The sequence below is a fragment of the Aphis gossypii genome, chromosome 3 (assembly GCF_020184175.1).
Source record: "Aphis gossypii isolate Hap1 chromosome 3, ASM2018417v2, whole genome shotgun sequence".
Taxonomy (NCBI): domain Eukaryota; kingdom Metazoa; phylum Arthropoda; class Insecta; order Hemiptera; family Aphididae; genus Aphis; species Aphis gossypii.
The window spans coordinates 45,418,044-45,438,818 of NC_065532.1; the positions used below are offsets into that span (position 1 = coordinate 45,418,044).

The window sequence follows — 20,775 nt, forward strand, 5'->3', positions numbered from 1 at the left end:
ACGCAAAGGCGGTCAGCAAGTGCTAGCTTGGCTACTTAATCTTGCCATCTGCTTACACAGTAGATACTTACTTAGCACCTACTAATAATTGTTATTACTAAACTATTGGAGTTTACTAATTAATTTATATTAATTCTTATGTGTATTATTATTACCTATTACTTTTATATTGTTGTTATCTTTTATTTTTATTTTTGTTTGTTATATTTTATTTATTTTTTTTTTTTGCGCTGATACCATACCAGCATACCATATGCAAAAATAATAGGTTATAATAATAAAAATAATATGGTATTAATTAATGGTTTTTTTTCCCATCAATACTATATTAGCAAATAGTAATAATAAAATGTAAAAAATATTAAATATATAATATGTGTATATTTTATAAATGTAAATGTATATTATAATATATCATACATACACTAAAAGATAATTAATAAACCCTTTAAATATAGTTTAAATATGTTCTATGAGAAGCCTCACCGAAAAATTAGGCTAGGGCCGGATTAAGAATTTTTTCACCTACCTATTGTTTATAAAAATTATAATGCATTAGTCACCTAATTCTTAATTCTACATATTGCTATTTTACTCCAAAACGGAATTACTGTATTTATTAATATGACTAAAAATAGGTCAAATTCAGATATTAAATTCAATAAAATTACTATTCTATTAATACCTATATTAACCAATAATATTTGGCCAGTTATAATAACTTATCGCGAATATTTCCACACATCATTTATCAATACTTGTTATGAAGTTAAATTCAAATACGGATTCTAGTGTTCATTCGCGGTATGCAACTATTAGTAGGTACATTGAATACATATTACATAATATAAATTAAATTAATATAATATAGGTATTAGATATATCATCATTCATAATACATTCAAATTACTCATATTATACAAAATTATATTTTTTAAATAATATTTCAACGTCAAATATTATTTTGTGTTGTATCACAAGAAATATGCTATTTTGTTGCTGTCGTAGACTGACAGACTGTATACTTTAAACCATCTAATAAGCGGCTGTAATACGGTCTTACTGTCTTATAGCGATGATACAAGTAATAATAGTTTAATACTGACTTACGTATTAGTTGGAAAATTAATAAACGTTTAACATAGACTGATGAATACAGACAGTAATCTATTCCCCACAAAACCGAGACAGAATTTATTCAGTTGCATAATTCATCAGTTAATTTTTGAGTCTAAAAATATAAGAGATAGGTTCTACCTTCTGCCCTACACAAACTTTCCAATAATATTAGTATATAATTATTACCTTACCTGTAAACTGTTGAAACCATTGTTCTCTAAAATAACTATAAAAAAAAATAAAGTACTGGTTAGTTTAGTTTAAAAATAAAATAAAATGTATCCATGAAGATATAATGCAGAACCTCAATTTGAAAGTGTAAAAAAATTGTTCATTATCATGATGATTATTATTGATTAACAAAATCAAATAAACTCAAGCCGGTAGAAATTGGTTTGGTTCGAGTTCTATAGTATCCTAGCGGTAACATAAAAAAAAGTCACGGAGATGATCGAAAGTTTTGGTTGTTGTTATAGAGGTAAATAGAATATTACATACCTATAAGTGCGAGGTACCTATAGTCATTAAATAATTCATATTTTATTATTTATAGTAAATACTAATCAGGGCCGGCGAGAGGGTGGGGCAGTAGGGGCCAGAGCCCCGGGGCCCGGACCTCCGGAGGGGCCCGTTGTCAGAGGCGTATTTAGGCACAGCCGCACAGGCCCTGTAGGCCCGGGCCTAGAGCGGCGAAATTAGGAGAAGGACAAATTTTACAAATTTTTTAACTTTAGAAAAATTACTTTTATACAAATTATATATTTAATACTTATGTTATATAATTTATAATTACAAGTTGAAGCGTAAACACTATCGTCCGTTCACTCAAAATTAAACAACCATCTTTAATAATATATTCATAATATACACGTTACACCTACTAAATTGTACACAATACGCAACACAGAACGCACATAGATAACAAAACAAACGCGCATTCAATGCGGGTTCGATCGGTATAATCGCGTAATTGGTGTGCTATTAATAATATGGTTATATAATATAGTCGTAAATTCCCAAATACGTCCCTAAAGAGCGTTATTACATTTTTCAATGGTATTTTATTATTTTATGTATAACGACCGACTGCTTATTTAATAATAGAAGCAAAATATATCAGATAAGATAATAATAATATGTTCGATCAAATGTCCAGTATTAGTTTTAGTTGTAATGATGCATTATGCATAATATACATCGCGTTCCGAAATTACCGTTTTTACTATCTTTTATAATTTTGTTATTACGGAATACGAATTGTGTGTAATTTTGTGTTTTGTTAGTACATATTTGAGTACTTGTTATATAATTTTATTATAATGAGTTATAAACACAAATCTGGTGCACAAAAAAGAAAAGAAAAGGATGAGAGAGACAACGAAGCAAAAAAAGGACAGCTATCACTCGGGCAATATTTTAAACCTTCCACAGCTTCGACTGAGTTACCTATACGGTCTAATGTGAAATCAAGTCCAGTATCAAATGAATTGGAAGGTAAGGGCAACAATGTAATTATTATTGATAGTAATAGCACTAATTTAAGTATGGTTATTCATACAAATGAGGATAATATAATAACTGAAACCGATAATGTTACTATTGTTACTGAAAAATCGCTTTCTTCGCCACGGCTACAGCCATTATATAAATATTTTGATATTGGTGATCCCAATTTTGACATAGATCGTGACTTGAAGTATCCCCATATTCCAAATCCGGAAAGCTTTCCTGTGGATTCTGAAGGTTTTAGTGTGCCAATATCGATATTTAAAAAGAAACTAACTAATAATGAAATGATTACGAGAGATTGGCTAGTTTGGAGTAAAGTAAAGCAAGCATTTTACTGTTTACCTTGTAAACTATTTAGCACGTTGCCTGAGTCACAGCGTTCCGCGTTGGCACTTCCTGAAGGGTTTTCTACAGTGAAACGTTGGAAAAAACTGTATGATAAGGTCCCTGAACACGAAAATAGTTCAGTACATAAAAAAAGCTACGTTCAATGGAAATCAGAGATCTTTAAAATAAAAAAAGACAAATCCTTGTCAGGTATTTTATTAAAATCGATAAACAGTGATAAAGAAAAGTGGCGTGAGCTCTTAAAGCGTTTAATTAAGGTCACTTTGTTTCTGGCCGAAAGAGGGCTGGCTTTTCGAGGGGATTCTGAAAAAATCGGTGAATCATCTAATGGGAATTTCTTGGGCATCTTAGAACTACTCGCTAACTATGATCCAGTTTTGAATGAACATTTAAATAAAATTCGCCACTTTCAAGAAAAGGGAGATAGAATGCAAGTGCATTACCTGTCCCATGACATTCAAAATGAATTCATAAGCTTATGTGCTGCTGAAGTAACTAAAAAAATTCTTGAAGAGAGAGAAAAAGCAAGGTACTACTCTGTAATTGTTGACGCAACACCTGATTCTGCTCATGTAGAACAGACTGTTATATTAATAAGATATGTTAATTTAACTGAACAGGTAGAAAATCAACAATACCAAGTGGAAGAACGTCTACTATGCTTTGTAGATTGTGCCAATAAAAGTGGAAAAGCTATAGCAGACCTCATTATGAGTAAATTAAAAATATTTAAAATTCCATTAGAAGACTGTAAGGGCCAAGGGTATGATAATGGTAGTAATATGAAAGGTGTATATAAAGGAGCTCAAGCTATTATACTCAGAGCTAATAACGAGGCTATATACTCAGCTTGTACTTGTCACTCTTTAAATCTATGTGGGGAACAAGCAGCAGAGAGCTGTACAGCAGCTATTACTTTTTTTGGAGCCATCCAAAAATTATATAATATCTTTAGTTCAAGCCCCCAAAGATGGGAAATCTTAAAAAAAAAAATACCGTCCTCTCTTCATTCAATGTCAAGAACACGATGGTCAGCAAGAGTTGATAGTGTAAAACCAGTCGTTGCACATCTACCAGCTATATTAGAAGCCCTTGAAGATTTGAAGCTACTAAACTTGACATCAGAATGTCGTCGAGACATACAGGGATTAGAAAAGTACTTCAAAACTTTTAACTGTCTTCTCCTAGCTTCTATTTTGTTCAAGATCCTAAAGTCAATAGACATTGTAAACCGTGTATTACAATGTAAAAGTGGTACTTTGGATGTTGCCTCGAAAAATTTGAGTTCATTGATCGAAGACTTGCACAAAATACGAAATGAAGGTTATGATATTATACTTAATGAAACTCTAATAGTGGCTAAAAATATAGGTTGGCCTCAATATTTCGAAGAAGAATTAAAAAGAACTCGGAAACGAAAAAGACATATAGATGAAGATGACGAAAACGAAAATGCAGATGATCTTCAAAGAACTAAATTCAAGAATGACGTTTTCAATATTATCCTAGATAGTGTTATTGGAGATATGACAGTTAGGTTCGAATCAGTGCATTCTCTTTGTGAAAGATTTTCTGTGCTATGGTTGAATAAAGAAATGACCATAGACCAGATTCAAGAAAAAACTACTAGGCTGGTAAAACAGTATCCAAAGGATTTAGGAGATGAGCTTACAGATGAACTTCAAAGTTTAAAACTTATATATTCAGCCAACTTTGGTGAAAAGACACTCTCACCTTGGGATCTTCTCAATGCTATAAAAACTTCAAATCTGGAAAATTTATTTCCTAACCTTACTGTGGCTCTCAGGATATTTATCACAATTCCTGCTACAGTAGCAAGTGCAGAACGCTCTTTCTCTGTATTAAAAAGAGTAAAAAATGTTTTACGTTCGACCATGTGTCAAAACAGGCTATCAAGCTTAGGAGTCTTGGCAGTGGAAAAAGAACTAGCTAAAAACACCAACTTGGATGCTGTTATCGATGATTTTGCTATGAAAAAGGCCAGAAAAGGAACACTTTAATTAAACCTAATAATTATTCATTATAACTACTGTTAAATAGTTGTTTAATTTTTTACATTATTTTCTTCAATTTTAATAAAAGATTTTATATACCATATATTATGTTTGTTTTATTTACAATTCATCCAACTTAAATATTAAGTATCGCTACTGCATAAAAATGCCATACAGCTTTATAAATCTCAGTAAAATAAGTATATATAAGTGAAGGGGCCCGGAAATAATTAGCCCTGGGGCCCACAAAAGCTCTCGCCGGCCCTGATACTAATTCGGGTAACAATTGTCAGTTTAAAAGTAGTATCGTTGTAATTTATAGGTAAGGGCAGTATCGGTCATATTGGTAGGGGAAAGTGACTTTTAAGGTTTCAAATTAATACAATATACCAAACAAATTTAGGATTTACCTAAAGGATTGACGAAGTTGTAATGGAAAATACATTTGGTTTAAAAACTACAAATAATAAAGACAATATAGTAACCATGAACCTAACAGTTCACAGGAATTGGACAAGGTTTTGTAAAATGTACACGAAAGCCAAAATGTTAAGTCGAAAATTGTTCGAGTAATGTGTAAAACAAAAATATTTTAAACAATTTAAAATGTTACGCATCAACAACAACTGTGTACTGTTATAAATAAAATAATAAGTGATATAATTAAATAACATACACGTTTGTAAAAAAATTTAAGTAATGAACATATTTTGATTAAAAACTATACAAAATGTCATACTTTACTGAACATTGTTATTATAAAATCAATACCTACATTATACGCCACGTTCAGAATCTGAAATCAAAAAAATTTCATTTTTTAATTTTGCATAGGTTATCAAGTTTGTCGGAGAACGACCACCGTCTCGCCGTGTATTGCCCGGGCTTTCTATTATGATTTATGACTGTTAAAATAACATATAGCGCACTCTAGTAGTTTTTTTATTAAACTAAAACAAAATATATTTTATCATTGAGGTTATGTTGTTTTATAAGTTGGTTCGATTTTCAACAACAATCACCAGTAAAATTAAAAATTATTCGTTCGTTTAACATTATTAATATTTATTATTTTGTTACTTACTAGTTACTTATAATCTAAGGCTAAGCTTACGTTTCTTACCGTTATTTTAAGAAAGTAAATTTGAAAAAGTTTTATTTATGGTAACTAAAATGCCAGAAGGAGAAGCAGAGGTAAAATAATTTTAACTAAATCAACATTATTTGTATACATTATTTAATAAGCACTCAATGTAACTTTTTTATTTATTTCAGCCCGTTTCACTAGTGACAATCAAAGAGCCAGTTGATTTAATTCGTCTTAGTGTTGATGAACGAATCTATGTTAAGATGCGCCATGACCGAGAATTACGTGGTCGACTTCATGTAAATATTAAGATATTGTATTTAGGATAATGGTTTAATTACAATTATTATACTGATAGAATTAAATAATTTTGAATTTAGTACCTATCTTTCTTTAATTTATCTTAGTAAATTATCAATTGATTAATGTAATATGAATATTTTTGAATGAAATTAAATAAATTTGTTAATTGTTTAGGCTTTTGATCAGCATTTAAATATGGTATTAGGAGAAGCTGAAGAGACTATTACTACAATTGAAGTCGATGAAGAAACATTTGAAGAAGTATATAAAACTACGAAACGTACTATACCTATGTTGTTTGTTAGAGGAGATGGTGTTATACTTGTATCTCCCCCTTCTACTACATCATAATGTATTTATTTTTATTTTTATTTGGTAATATATTACAAAAGTTAACTTGTATATGTAACTAATTTGTCAAATTGTATCTAATACAAACAATTAATATTAAATAGAATAAGTTCTAATAATTTTAAAGATATGTAATTATAAGTGGTTAAATAATTTGTGTTAATTTTTTTAATTTAATTTACTATGTCCTAATATTTATGAATTTATCAAATATGTTGAGTTAATTTTAAAAATAATGAAATTTTAGCTTAGTGATAATAAGAATGATAATGAATATAATTATTAACTACAGACAATGCATAGTATTCAGAATTAAAAAATAAATTATTTTATTTATATAATATGAAATTTTATAATAAAAAGTAATAGGAATGAGTTTAAATAAAAATGTGAGCAAAATAAATGTTCTATAATTTTAGAAAAAGTACATAAAGTTTCTATAGTTGAAAGTGGTGAATGTAATAAATATATATAAAAAGAAAAAGACTGGAATTAAATATTTCTATGATACATTATCATTAATTGTTAAAAATTAAAATTAAATTTGTTTGTAATAATGGAAATATATAAAAATAAAAAATATTACTCTTCATTTGTGAAATTTATAAATGTTTAAAAATAATTATAAAAATTGTTTACCTATAGTTAATTTTACATATTGACTAGTGTGACAAAGTTGCTCAAATAATCAAATGAACATTTTAAATAAAATAGATACTAATAAGTAATAACTAAAGCTAGAATAATGGCAATGGTTTTTGATAAGTTTTTAAGAATTCTTCGCAGTAAACAAAAATAAAAATTGATTAGGATAATTTTGCTTCACAAATGCCCATAAAATAAACAATACCTATTATTGAGACACAGTGCTGTGGTAATCGTGAAAAAGTCGATTTCTTGGAAATACTCAGGTATCTGCATTCACAAGAGATGATGTTCAGTTGTATTATTTAATATTTATAATCAGAATTACTTACAAGTTACAACAATATTTTAAAGGCATTTTAAAAAAAAATTAAAATAATTTTATTATGACAGTTATTGCTATACTAAGTAAAACACAATTGATTCAAATCAGTACAATATATTTTAGTTTTCCTTTATTATTGACCAAAAAAAAAATATATCTCATTATTAATGAATTTTTATATAGAAATTCGGGGGAAGAGGTTGTCTCACCACCCCACGAATCGTCCAAAATCACTATTTTTAAAAATTTAAAAATTATTTTATCAATTAATACAAGTTTTTGGTGATAAATACAGAATTTCATATTAATTTTTTAATATGTTCGTTTTATATTCTCATATGACTGTAAAGTGTAAACTGTTTGAAAAAAAAACATTTAAATTTTTAGAATATACAATCAAAAGGAAGTATAATCACAAGATGGTTTCTACTACAGTTTCATCGGCTTTTTCCTTGTATTAATTGCTTGTAGCACACATTCTTATCACCCTTAGGCATAAATTAAATATTTCTTATAAAAGTAAAAATAAAATACTTGATTGACTTCAAACTTATTATTTTAATACATTTTTATTTTATTTTTACATTCAATTGAAAAATACGATACAAAAAATACTGGTTTTTTTTTAAATAGAGAATTTCCGATCTATAACATATTATATATGTGCAATAAGCAAATAGGATATTATAATATGTGGAGAATATATTTTATAAGATAAAATATTGAGGGTGTCTAATGGCAACAATTTTCTATTTGGGGATTTAATAAATCTGTACCAGCGTATTTTTAACCGAAAGGGGGGAGGGAGGAGAATTTTCTGGCTAGTTTGATCTGCTATGAATGATTATAAGTGGGTTGGCGTAAGTAGCTAGTTTGGAGTGGAATTTTTTATGATGATTAGATGCAATTGTGTTAACGGTTTCAATGTTAAGATCATATTGTGGAGCAAATCGTTGGAAACATACCAAGATGCAAAAGTTAATCATGACAGATTGTTTTTTTTTTTAAATAGATATTTTTTTTAAAAATATTTTGTGCAATATTATACTGTTAAAACTCAAAACGAGTATTTTAATGGTTTTTGAATTTTTGAAAAATAATACTTAAATGACTGTAGTCCATCAATTTCGTTTTACAGATAGTATTATATTTTGACCTTTTACTCTGCAAGGCCGGTCCAATGAGGTAGCAAAATAGGCAGCCGCCTTAGGGCGGTACTAGTTATAAGAGTGGAAAATTCCGAATTAATAAAGTCGATTTAACTATTACATTATCTAAAAGGCATTTACAAAAATATTAAAATTGCCTATGGTGCCGAAAAACCTAACTTAGAAGTTAGAATAATTTTAAATTCTTATAGCAGAGAGATAAATGTATTGATTTTACAATGTTATGTGATTTTTTTATCATCATCTTTTGGGTAGTAAAAATACTTTAATTTTCGACTTTTGGGGTGATGACTGATGATACCTGGTAAAAAATTAGACTAATTGGAAAAATTTAACTCAATTAAATCAGAAATTACGAATTATACAACGATATAACATTAATAAAAAAATGTCAGTAGGAGGAACAATTGAGAGTAGGCAACTATAGGCAATTGTATTGTGAAATATTAATAGAGGACGCCGCGCCGTACCCATATTTGTTAGGTATTCTCTGTTTTAATACTAACTTCAATAGGTATTAGAGTCAATTGACTTATTACCAACTTAAAGGTAAGAATATTATACAGAGCATCTTATGTAATTTTATTAATATTAAAATTTTTTAACGACTAATGAATAAATATTTTAGTTTTAAAATTATATATATAGGGACCTTTAACTCAGTTTAAAATTAAAATATGAATAAAAGGCCCAGTGATAACCAGCCCTAGATAATAATTTTACCTTAAAGTTTGATATTAGGTAAATTTATTCTAATATTAAAGCTAGCAACATAAAATGGATTTTGCTAACTCTTGATGACTTCCTCTTACTAAATAATTATCATTTGAACAAATTATTTATACTTAATAAATTGACAAGAATATTTTTTTCAATAACGTACATTAATTATTACCTATGTAGAACGTAGGTATTAGTTATAAGTATACATTATTAATTATTATATAATATATTCTGTACAGATTATCAAATTTTTTTCTGAAAAATTTAAAATACCTACGTATTATATCTTTTTATTTTTAAATGTGTATTAGAATACCTAATATCTAGTAGATATTTTATTCTACATTAACGCATTAAATTTGGGCGGTGTTTATTAGTTGATTCTCGCGTACCAGTTTACCTACACCGATACTATTGAATAACTGTACATACCTTTTAATAACCGCCGGGAATCAACTAACACATAAAAGTAGGTCTCGGGAATCAACTCACCAATAGCATAAATTTGAAAGTGATTGAAACAATTGTGTAGCTTTATGGTAACTGGTAACATCAATAATTTCAAAAAAAAAAAAAAATTAAATAATATGTTATTTTATGTTGAATGTAATGAAATAATCAAATTTTGATCTTCGTGCTTACTTCACACCAAAACAACAATCACTTTTTTTTTTTAAAAAGATAATATTCTTTTTAAATCAATTCTCATATAAATAGGTAACAAGTGAAAATATAAAAATAATATCCTATATGGAAGGCGGGTGAATATAATATTCTAACTTAGTTAAGAGTTTGAAATAATAGTAAATATTACGTTGTACAGTATATTATATAATTAAAAATTTAAAAAGTGTGTAATTTTTGATTTTTTTTATCATATAAAGTTTATTTATTTTTAATTAGAAAATTTTGGTTTAAAAAAAAAAAATTGTTTTCTAGTTTCTACGGTATAATTTTCAACGTAAAAAACAACGACAATTTTTCACACCGAGATTTACATACGATCTATTTTGAACGAACAAAAATAGAGCATCGGTACTACCTATCTCAAACTATAGTAAGGTATGTGATTGTATCTACTAAACTGCAGGTCTGAATTTATGCAGTGACATAATATTATAGAAAATAGACAATGCAGAGAATGTTATTACGGCATTGATGTAATAAACAATAACAAAGTAACAGACACGATCTGATAACTCGGGTAGGCATACTTACTATACATACCTACGTTCATTTACATCCCGAGAACCAGAGTAAAATAATAAAAAATTTAAAAACATTTTATAACTTATAAGCTGATGTTATGAGTAATAAATAATAATATTAATAAATGACATATCGTGTTTGTTGTATTATAATTATTAATAATTATAAAACCATTAAAACCTACACGAAATAAGTCGCAGTGAGTAAGTATAAGTAAGTGTCGTGGTGACTGGACGGTGGTCTATCACGATTCCAAATAATATGATTATTATTATCCTCGATTTAGAAGTCGGCGCGTATTTTTTCTTCCATGGGTCGCTGGTAGGGCGGCGATATAATATGATGTACTATTATTGTACGGTATACCGTACGCCATTTGTTGGTACTACGATCCCGTCGCTCGCGGACAACACCAGCGCGACTGATAATCGATGGTATCGACTATCGAACGTTTTCTCCGCCTCTACAACACGCCAGTCCTTGAGCCACCGTGTTGTTTATCTATCGCGCGCCACGAATTTCCGCCGCCCGTCTCGTAGAGAAAAAACCGTTCTCGCACGTACCCGTTCGCGCGTCCGTGCCGTCGACGTCTGATGCCGTCTGACCCGTCGACATGGCGCAGTTCCCGCGGTGACGGACGTCAGCATCCCGAACGATTGGCGTCACCCGAATCGGATCGCTGTTAAATGACCGCCGAGGTGAGTGGACGTGTGCCGCTGACGACAAGTCCTGCGCTCGAGTTGTCTGTGTGCATAACACACATCATTTCTCGTCGGACTTGCACGATAGGGACGAGACTTACACATTTCCTGTACACATTATATAACTTGTGACTTGTACTTGTCTTATGATACCTATGTGTTTTTATGTATTGTGTACCGTGACCGATCGACGGCACCTGTGGTACTGTCCAAGCCTAAGGTCTCCTCCTGATCGTGGGCTGTAAGGTTGTTACGATATGCCGTGTACGCAGCCAACACTCCAGTGTACAGATCTGCTGGCTCGTGCACGTGTCCGGTACGATTTGTTTGTCATCCGTTAACGTTCTGAACTGTTGAGGCGCTAGACTAGGACGTACGCAGACCCTTGCCGTTAGAATCTTTCTACTGAATGTCTGTACACCTACTCGATCAATGCTTTGTTTACAATGTTTTGATGTCATTTGCAATGGCATTAGTGTTTTTCAAAAATTTGTTATCAAATTTATATTTTTTCATAACATTGGGTGTCGTTTAGAGGTCTTAGTAGCACAACTTTTGTATTAAATTTATGGGAAACGCCCGTTATAAACATTTCTGATTGATGACCATTTCAATTGTATTGGTCATTAATTAGTTAATGATTTAATTTGTCTAGACCCACCTTTATTTGCTCATATTATTTGACAATGGCTACAAAATGTTGGTTATAGATGTATGATCTCATTCTCATTTTATTTTTTAACATAATGTAGGTATTTAGTAGATACTGTGTCATGCTTATCAGTAAAAATATGCAGCTGATATGCATTATGACTAAATACTAAATAGAATAAATTAATCTGCTTATTATCAACATAATAATTCTTATAGTTATTATTCTATTATATCTAACAGACAGTGGTTATTATGTGCACAATTTTACATTATTTGGACAATTTATCAATTTTTGTTCTGTTGTGTAAAGAATAATAGGTAATACCTATATATTAACTGCAGTAATATTCCTTGTTGCGAATGTTTAGATAAATATTTTTTTAAACATTATCAGACATTAATCATCCATTTTATAAAATAAATTTATATAGATGAATATTATTTTTATGCTTATCGTTTATATAGGTTACACATGATTGAATAAGGTCGTTTCTTGGTAATTTGTTTCTTGGTAGCTTCTATTTTATAAGATTTTGATGAGTAACTGCATTTCTTATTTTTGTTTAATAAATTTCTAATATAATAACAATTTCTTTGAACTATAGTAATTATTAATTATTATATTTCATAATAAATAATCATTGGTAGGTATAAATCAACGTTTTTTTATTCATAGTTTTCATTTAATTTAGTTGTTATGAGTATAAAAGTTACTAAAATTATGATGTAGGCACCTATGATATCTACTTTTGTATTTAATTAACTATTAATATATAAATGTCTAAATAATTTATTAGGTATTCAAGTAGTTAACCAGACACTTAACATTTTTATCTCGATTTTTATTGTCCCCCTCAAAACATCAAGCAGGTATATGACTTAATGTAATTTTTTTTATTATTTATTATTATTCTATGCTTCCATGATAGGTACTATAGCATTTTATACTCAGGTTTGTGCGTTAATAATAACAATACCTAATAGTACAAGCATATACTTAATTATTTCCATATTTTAAGATTTTTTGTTGCTGTAATGAGATAATAATATTAAACATGTTTATAAAAGTGATTAATATTAAAAAATAATAAACTTTATATTTATTGACTTAAAAAATCAAAAGTAATTATAATTTAATTTTAATTTTAAAGATAGTAACAAATCTATACCAAGGTGAAACATCAGAAAGTAGGTTTGTAGAATACATATAATAAACTTATATTCTTACACATTAATAATAAAATATTAAAATTAATATCATTAGTCATCATCTCTCTTTTTAATTTTAATTTTTCAGTTGGTAAATTTGGTAATTATTATAAAAATTGTCAAAACTAGAGATAAGTATGAATAATGAATAACTGAAACAATGCCTATTCATAAAATTAAGTTGCTTATCTTCTATTTATATTATAATATACCTATGTACTAACATATTATATAAATTAAACTTGTGTGTCTATATAGTGTAGGAAGTTTATTATGTAGAAATTATATATACATTTTTTTTTAGATTATTATTTATTTTACTTTTTTATAAGTACGCAGGAGTAATAAGATATTAGAGAGATATTATGTTTTGAAAATTTGTCTTTCTTATAGTATTACCTATAGAAATATTTATGATGATATACGTGTATTTAATTAAAACAAATTCTTATAGGTACCCTTATCTTAACTATTAAACGGGTGCCTAATAAAGAAATAATTTTGGTAATAGGTAATAATTAATAACATTTGGAAATATAAATTTTACTACCTATATTTTATTAATTTTTGATATTATATTTATTAATTTTTGCAATTAATTAAGTAAGGTAGGAAATACTAAAATCATGATTATATTATATATTATATTTTTAAATGTAATTTATGTGAATTTTAAATGTAACAAATGTATTTCAACATGCCCCCTATGTGTATCATTGAAACAAATTAATGTTTAAATTGACCCTCATCACTAGTTGGGCGATGTCATAATAACAATCAAGTATATAGTAGGTTCCTACATAATTGTAATTGATTAAAAGCATGGGGAATTGGGGAGTGTAAAATTATATGTTTTTAGCAAGAAGACAGTAAAAGTATAATCCAACAAAATAAAATAAACCCATAATATTTATTTTATAGTTTAATAAACTGAAATTTATAGATAAATTATAATAATCAATAAGTAGGTATAATAGGTATATACTATTTATAGATTTAAGAACTAAAACTTATTTTAGGTGATTGGGTAGTTAATTATTTGTATCCATTATCATTTAATTATAAATTTACCTATATAATTAAATTTACTTGTAGGTACTTAGCAAAAAATATAATTTACTTACCTATAATATATTTATATCCATTATTTCAAATTGTGTAAATATTTATAAACATAATACATAAATAGGAAATAGGTTTTTTTACATTTTTTTTTCTGTTGTGAAATAATCTACAAATTTTATTTCTACAAACTCTTAGTAACATGTCTAACATTATTAATCTAACCTTTTTTTATGTATCTAATATCTATTTTTAAATATAATTGAAATATTTCATAATTACTTGTCTTTATTTTTCAGTATTCATAAACTATGCCATTGCCAAAGCGTGTTGTAGAACCCGTGCATGTAGCACGTAACACGGTTTCACAAGCAGGAAGTTATGGTGCTACGAGTTCAATATCTAATGAGTTAGAAGCTGTCACAAATGGCACCCTTGCTAATACAGTACGTCAGTTGTCAAGCCTATCTAAACAAGCTGAAGATATGTTTGGCGAACTTGTACGTGAAGCACATTCACTTACTGTACGAGTTAACTCATTACAAATTAGGTTAGACAGATTATCTGTCAACACAAAACAATTAGATAGTACTGGCGAAGAAGGTAAATTTAAATTTAAATTCATTTTTGCACTTAATATGCTATGTAAATTATCATTAATTTAATTACCTACTTAATATATATTGTTGTTTTAGTATCCTTACAAGACATTCATATGAGAAAAGCTTTCAAAAGTGCTATTGTATTTGATCAACAAGTTCTTTCAAGGGATACAATGCCTGCGCCAATGCTTGAAATGTATTCTCAATGTGATAAACCACCTCCTCTTTATAAACTCAATCCTTATCGGTAATTAAAAAAATAACAAAAAATAATGAACATGAAGTACCGGATTAATTGTTTTTTTATGTATATATCTATAAACTTATAGAGAGGATGGTAAAGATGGTATGAAGTTCTATACAGATCCAGATTACTTTTTCAATTTATGGAGGTTAGAAATGCTAAAAGACACTGAAAAAATGATGCATGATCGCGGAAAAAAAGTATTTTCTTAAATTTGTTATTTCACTAATGCAGTATATTGTAAACTTTGTTAATCAACTTGATTTTTTCAATTCAATAGCCTCATAGACCTAAAGCAGAAGGAAGCGGTGGTCGTCATAAAAAAAGAGTCCGACAGCCATATAGTACGAGAGAACGACAAAGACAGCTTGCTACTCAGCATGGGGAATATATTATGCCTCAAGATAACTCTCATTATAGAGCACCACATCAGGTATATATTTAAACTTTAAAATAATTAGAAAAATATTTATTTAATTTTCAATGTCTGATATCTGTATTTAAAAATATTATTTATTGATTTATTAACATAATCTAAACTATTTTTTTAAGCCTTATGAATATATGGAAGAAAGTACAATGATGTTGGGCTTATCAATGAATGATCAACATCGGCCATCACGACCAAATAGTATAGAGTTACGTCGATCTTATGGTCCAGAGCAACTTCATAATCATCACACTGGAAATAACATGGTAGATGGACGTATTTATAGTCCTCCCCCTATGAATATAATTGATAGGTAAATTTACATATTTTATATTTTATATTGAAAATATTTGTTTTTATTGAAAAATTTAACATTTTAGCAATAATTACGCTGCACCACTTAGCAGCAATAATAGTATGATGTATGATGAATCTAATGTATACAATCATCAAACGCAACAAAATAATTACCAGTACACTGGTAGTATGGGTGAAGTAATTAGTCCATTGGGAACACCTAGTCGGGGAGGTAGAATTAGACCAACTCAACCACCCCCTGCTCCTCCGAGCAATAATAATTCAAATAACAGGTAAGTGAAATATAGTTTTGATTAGTTGCATTTTTGGTTATAATTTCAACTAATATTAATGTAACATTATTTTTCAATTTAGTACACCCACTGTATCATCAGCCAGCACTCCAACTCGTGGTCGCAGTTTGAGTTCCAATCGTGAAACATTACCACCTCCACCACCTCCTCCAATTGAAAACAGTTTACCTTTTACTGAACCTTTACCACCACCTCCACCACCTGTATCCATTAGTCCTCCTCTACCATCAGCTAACATTCCACCTCCTCCACCATTACCACCAATGCCTGATCCACCAGCATCATTAGCCAATGGAGATGTAAAATCACCACCAAAACAAGTAAATATTTAATATATTTTATAATAATTGTTTATGATATTTGATACTATAATATAATATTAATTTTACTATTTGTATAGAAGTCTCCACCTAATCTTATCATTCAATCGAAACCATTGGTGCTTCCTGCTGACTGTAATAATGTAAGACCGTTAAATGGTGTCATTAACGATTTGAAAACAACTGTAACCAATATCAGTAGTGGTACTGTGAGCGCCTTAAAAAAGACACCTGGGCCTGGCCATGTTGCTCATTATGATCCGCGTAGTGATTTGCTTAAGGCTATTAGAGACGGTAAGATATTAATATTGATTTGTACATATGATATTGCATTATATCAATGATTTAAATACATCATATTAATCGAAAAATATAAATTATGTGTGTTTAAGGTGTTGAGCTGAGAAAAGTAGAAAAAATAAAACAAAAAGAAGGAGAACGTAGCAATGCATTACACGATGTTGCTTCAATATTGGCACGCCGTGTAGCCGTTGAAATTTCCGATTCTGATTCTGCATCAGGCAGTGAATATGACAGCGACGGTTGGGCTGAAGAGACTTGTGCTTAGTGAATAATTTAAAACAATACTAATCAGTAATTTTAACAAACATTCCTTGTCATTATCTACCAATGTTTTGAAAGTTTCATTAGCTCATTTATTTTTTTGAGTGTATGTGCTTTTGAGATAAATTGAAATACTTCGTTTGATTGTATTCAATAATTTTATTTATTGCACAACATATATCTGATGATGAACAATATTCTATTTAAAATCTTATAGTAAACTATATAAATTATTTTTTTCATCAGTTGAATCTATTTGCTAATCTTTCTATTGTTGAATTTATATATGCATATACATTAAATTATTACTGAATATTATATTTTGGAGTTAATCATAGAAACATTGCATTGTATAATGTATATAGTATATATAAACCATAGTCCCAAAGTTATCAATATCAATTCCAGAAGATAATGCATTTGTTGTATAATAGTAATAAGTTAATAAATTTGCAACTCGTATTCCTATATTTTCCAAACAACGTACACATTTTAGTGCCAAATAATACCAGTTTTATAATTATACACAAATAGAGTATATATATTTATATTTCATTAAGTGAAATAAGGATTAATTGTCCCGAATAATTGCTGTGTGTATAATTTAATTAATTAATAATGATAATAATATAGTTAGTATATTAAATTAGAAGATTATAAAATCATTATATTTGATATGATGGTGTAATAATTACTAATAAACAACTAATTTAAAATTATTAATGTGTTGCATTATTTTTAATTTGTGAATTTTACTTCCGAATTTTAACAGGATAAAATTTATCAACTATCCAAATACTTAATTCATAAATTAGTGCGTTAAACATAATACACTGTAATGTTGAGCAAGAGTAAAATGTTTTCAAACTGCAGTAGCCATGGATCGCATTATTTTTTTGTGTGCAATATTCATCATCAAAATTCCATAATTTTCAAAGATTATTAGTAATTTAACTTACCTACTTTTATGAATTGTTTTGTTATTAGACTACAATAAAACAAATTTATATTTATGGTCATTGTTGATGATTACTAGTAAATGCTCAATTTTGCTCAATTAGTTTTTCAAAATGACTAAAAAATGATTTTAATTGTTTTCTATAGACAGAACTGTACACTGATGCACAAGTTACACAATCTTATTGCATTAAGTAATTTCAATAGACATTAGTCATTCACAAATCAATAAGGGTGGCAATTCACCTAGTAAATCTACTAAAGTTCCTTTTTCTAACATATTCCATGTCAATATATTTCATGTAATGTTTAATTTCCATATATAAAATTAATTTTCTAATGAGCTGAACAATGATTTTTGTTTACAATGTTATGTTAACTATCTTTAGTGCAAATACGTCCGGTTCGAACAATATTTTAATTTTTAACGAGTAATCAAATAGGGAATAATAATATTATTACTTAACACTATACATTGTTGTGCAATGGACTTTTCGTGTTTGTTATCCGACAACAAGCTCGCGTGTTCAAAGTGCTTATTATCACATCAATATGTTTTAGTTACATTTAAAATTAAGTAGTTTTCGTAACATAATATTTTATAGTAATGTATAATATTGTTTATTTTATTTATTCCTCTTATTTATTTATATATTTTTTTTTAACAAGTTTAAATGTTTAAACAAAATTTATGTTGTGTGTGTGCGTGTGTATGTATATACGAAAAATGCGAGAGAACAATATATAATATTATATCAGTGTACATTATGTAACTCAAAGCTTTACTGTTAAATACATATATAAATGTGCTTAATATTAATGTATATATTACGAATACATACATATTGTATTATATACAAGTAGACGGTAAACGATTCAAATTGTAATGTTCTATACATATATTTTGTTATTTTAATATATTTAATCCATAATATTATTTTAACATGTGCATTATAATATGTTATTATTTATTTGTAACCCAAATAAAACCAATGTTTTTATCGATGATTAAACTGTGTTGTATTATTTGCCAACGCTGCATTAATAAACGAGTGCAACTAAGGCGTGTCCGTTCGATTGCTATCTGGGAATTCATTTAAAAGGCCACGGTGATTGTTATGTACCTTAACTTTTATACCGTTATTATTTTAATAAGTACACACCGCTGTAGAGAAGTTATGTTTTTACGATATTATATGTTAGTGCCGAATAATAAAATAATCCAGTTGATTATTGACCAACAAAATTGATTTTAAAACAATTAACTTTTATACACAATAAGTTTTTTTTAAATATTTAGACTTACTCTAAAGTACTAATAGGTATATACATATATATCTTCACACAATTCTATTAATACTAAATTATATTACATTCATGCATCTATATCTATTTTAGTAATTCCTATTATATAATTTCAAAGTGAATTAATTTAAAATTTTGTAATATTTAATAAATTTATTATTCACTTAAAAATTATAATATTAATAAACTGGTATAAGATACCATAGAAAATATCTTCACTTTAAAGTTTGATAGTGTGTAAAAAGTCACTCTAATAAAGTTTACAACATAAAATAGATTTTGGTGAACGAAACTATCGAAATATTTTTATTTTGTTTCAGAGTAAATTTTCCTAATCTAGAACTGCTTAATTCATTAAGTTGTGTTTGATTTTGGGCGAAAAACCAAAGTTTAAAGAAACTTTTATACTTTTAAAATTTAATACTTATGTTCATAGAAATTTCGATATACCTATAAGGGATGCAAAATATAAATAAATTCGGTTAACTATCAGATAACTAACAGTATACACTAAAATATTAATAAAAAAAAAAAATCTAGATAAAATATAAAAACCTAGTCAAACATGACTATCTGTCATTTCTTCTGAAGGTCATAATCTTTCTGTTGTTATTTTCAAAACTTAATGTATAAAACGGCATGATGTATGGAATAAAATAAAATAAATCTCATTTCTGTAAGTTCTACACAGTTTTTTTTACAAAATTACTTAAAAACTTTAGAATTAAAGAAAAGCTATGTCGTACACCTATACAGTATACATATTATAACGTTATTTACGGCAGCATGCGTCATCGCTAACGGTGTCAAAGTTTGAAAACTAAATATTTTATTTTTATACAAATAACCTATTATATTTTAATATAAATCAATTACAGGTATATTGTATAATATAGAGTTATTTATTTTCCTCAATCGTCATAAATGGTCAGCCTTATTAAAACTGAGGTAACGGGAAAAACGCTGTAAAAGATTTTGAAAAAATGTCTTTGAACATGGCTATTTTTGTTATTTATATTATTATTATTCATACATTTTATTATTTAGAAAAAACTATACAGTTTATGCGTAGGCGAATAAAAATGGAGTCGAAGTTGAGTGAATAATGACAGCAAAACCAAATGTATATTTTTTATATACTATTTTAGGTGTATTAGCATTGTAAGTGTTAAGGCATAACTATTATCAATTATTATATATTTTTAAATATATATATATATGTATAGGTACTTAAATATTTAGTCAACTGGTCAGTAAATGTTATTAAATAAAGGACATAATGTGTCGAACGCAGATGGAAAGAAAAAGTTTTT

At 28.0% G+C, this 20,775-nt stretch overlaps 3 protein-coding genes across 4 annotated transcripts; all 3 read left to right on the forward strand.

Moving 5' to 3' along the window:
• The first annotated feature begins 2,438 nt into the window (after positions 1–2,438).
• Positions 2,439–4,997, forward strand: LOC114132984 (52 kDa repressor of the inhibitor of the protein kinase-like). The gene has a single exon (XM_027998597.2). It carries the CDS (start codon positions 2,439–2,441, stop codon positions 4,995–4,997), a length of 2,559 nt encoding a protein of 852 aa, XP_027854398.2.
• Positions 4,998–5,979: 982 nt separating this feature from the next.
• LOC114124552 (uncharacterized) lies at positions 5,980–6,885 on the forward strand. The gene is made up of 3 exons (XM_027987843.2): positions 5,980–6,185; positions 6,267–6,377; positions 6,556–6,885. The coding sequence occupies exons 1-3, from the start codon at positions 6,153–6,155 to the stop codon at positions 6,730–6,732; spliced, it is 321 nt and encodes a 106-aa protein (XP_027843644.1). The 5' UTR covers positions 5,980–6,152; the 3' UTR covers positions 6,733–6,885.
• Positions 6,886–11,202: 4,317 nt separating this feature from the next.
• LOC114124549 (actin-binding protein WASF3) lies at positions 11,203–19,170 on the forward strand. 2 transcript variants are annotated; one of them, XM_027987837.2, is made up of 10 exons: positions 11,203–11,501; positions 14,729–15,032; positions 15,125–15,278; positions 15,361–15,475; positions 15,556–15,708; positions 15,828–16,018; positions 16,086–16,295; positions 16,378–16,636; positions 16,717–16,930; positions 17,029–19,170. In XM_027987837.2, exons 2-10 carry the CDS (start codon positions 14,741–14,743, stop codon positions 17,202–17,204), a joined length of 1,764 nt encoding a protein of 587 aa, XP_027843638.1. In that variant the 5' UTR covers positions 11,203–11,501; positions 14,729–14,740; the 3' UTR covers positions 17,205–19,170. The 2 variants fall into 2 exon arrangements, with proteins under 2 accessions (XP_027843638.1, XP_027843639.1); XM_027987838.2 differs by lacking the exon at positions 11,203–11,501 and adding an exon at positions 11,570–11,820.
• The last annotated feature ends 1,605 nt before the right edge of the window (positions 19,171–20,775 follow it).

What these genes read in the sequence shown, in the direction of transcription:
- LOC114124549 (XM_027987837.2), top strand. Translation starts at nt 14,741, where the DNA reads ATGCCATTGCCAAAGCGTGTTGTAGAACCCGTGCATGTAGCACGTAAC. An exon ending in TATAAACTCAATCCTTATCG is followed by an intron (nt 15,279 to 15,360) that starts GTAATTAAAAAA and finishes ATAAACTTATAG; the next exon opens with AGAGGATGGTAAAGATGGTA. An exon ending in ATTATAGAGCACCACATCAG is followed by an intron (nt 15,709 to 15,827) that starts GTATATATTTAA and finishes TATTTTTTTAAG; the next exon opens with CCTTATGAATATATGGAAGA.
- LOC114132984 (XM_027998597.2), top strand. Translation starts at nt 2,439, where the DNA reads ATGAGTTATAAACACAAATCTGGTGCACAAAAAAGAAAAGAAAAGGAT.
- LOC114124552 (XM_027987843.2), top strand. Translation starts at nt 6,153, where the DNA reads ATGGTAACTAAAATGCCAGAAGGAGAAGCAGAG. An exon ending in TGCCAGAAGGAGAAGCAGAG is followed by an intron (nt 6,186 to 6,266) that starts GTAAAATAATTT and finishes TATTTATTTCAG; the next exon opens with CCCGTTTCACTAGTGACAAT. An exon ending in AATTACGTGGTCGACTTCAT is followed by an intron (nt 6,378 to 6,555) that starts GTAAATATTAAG and finishes TTAATTGTTTAG; the next exon opens with GCTTTTGATCAGCATTTAAA.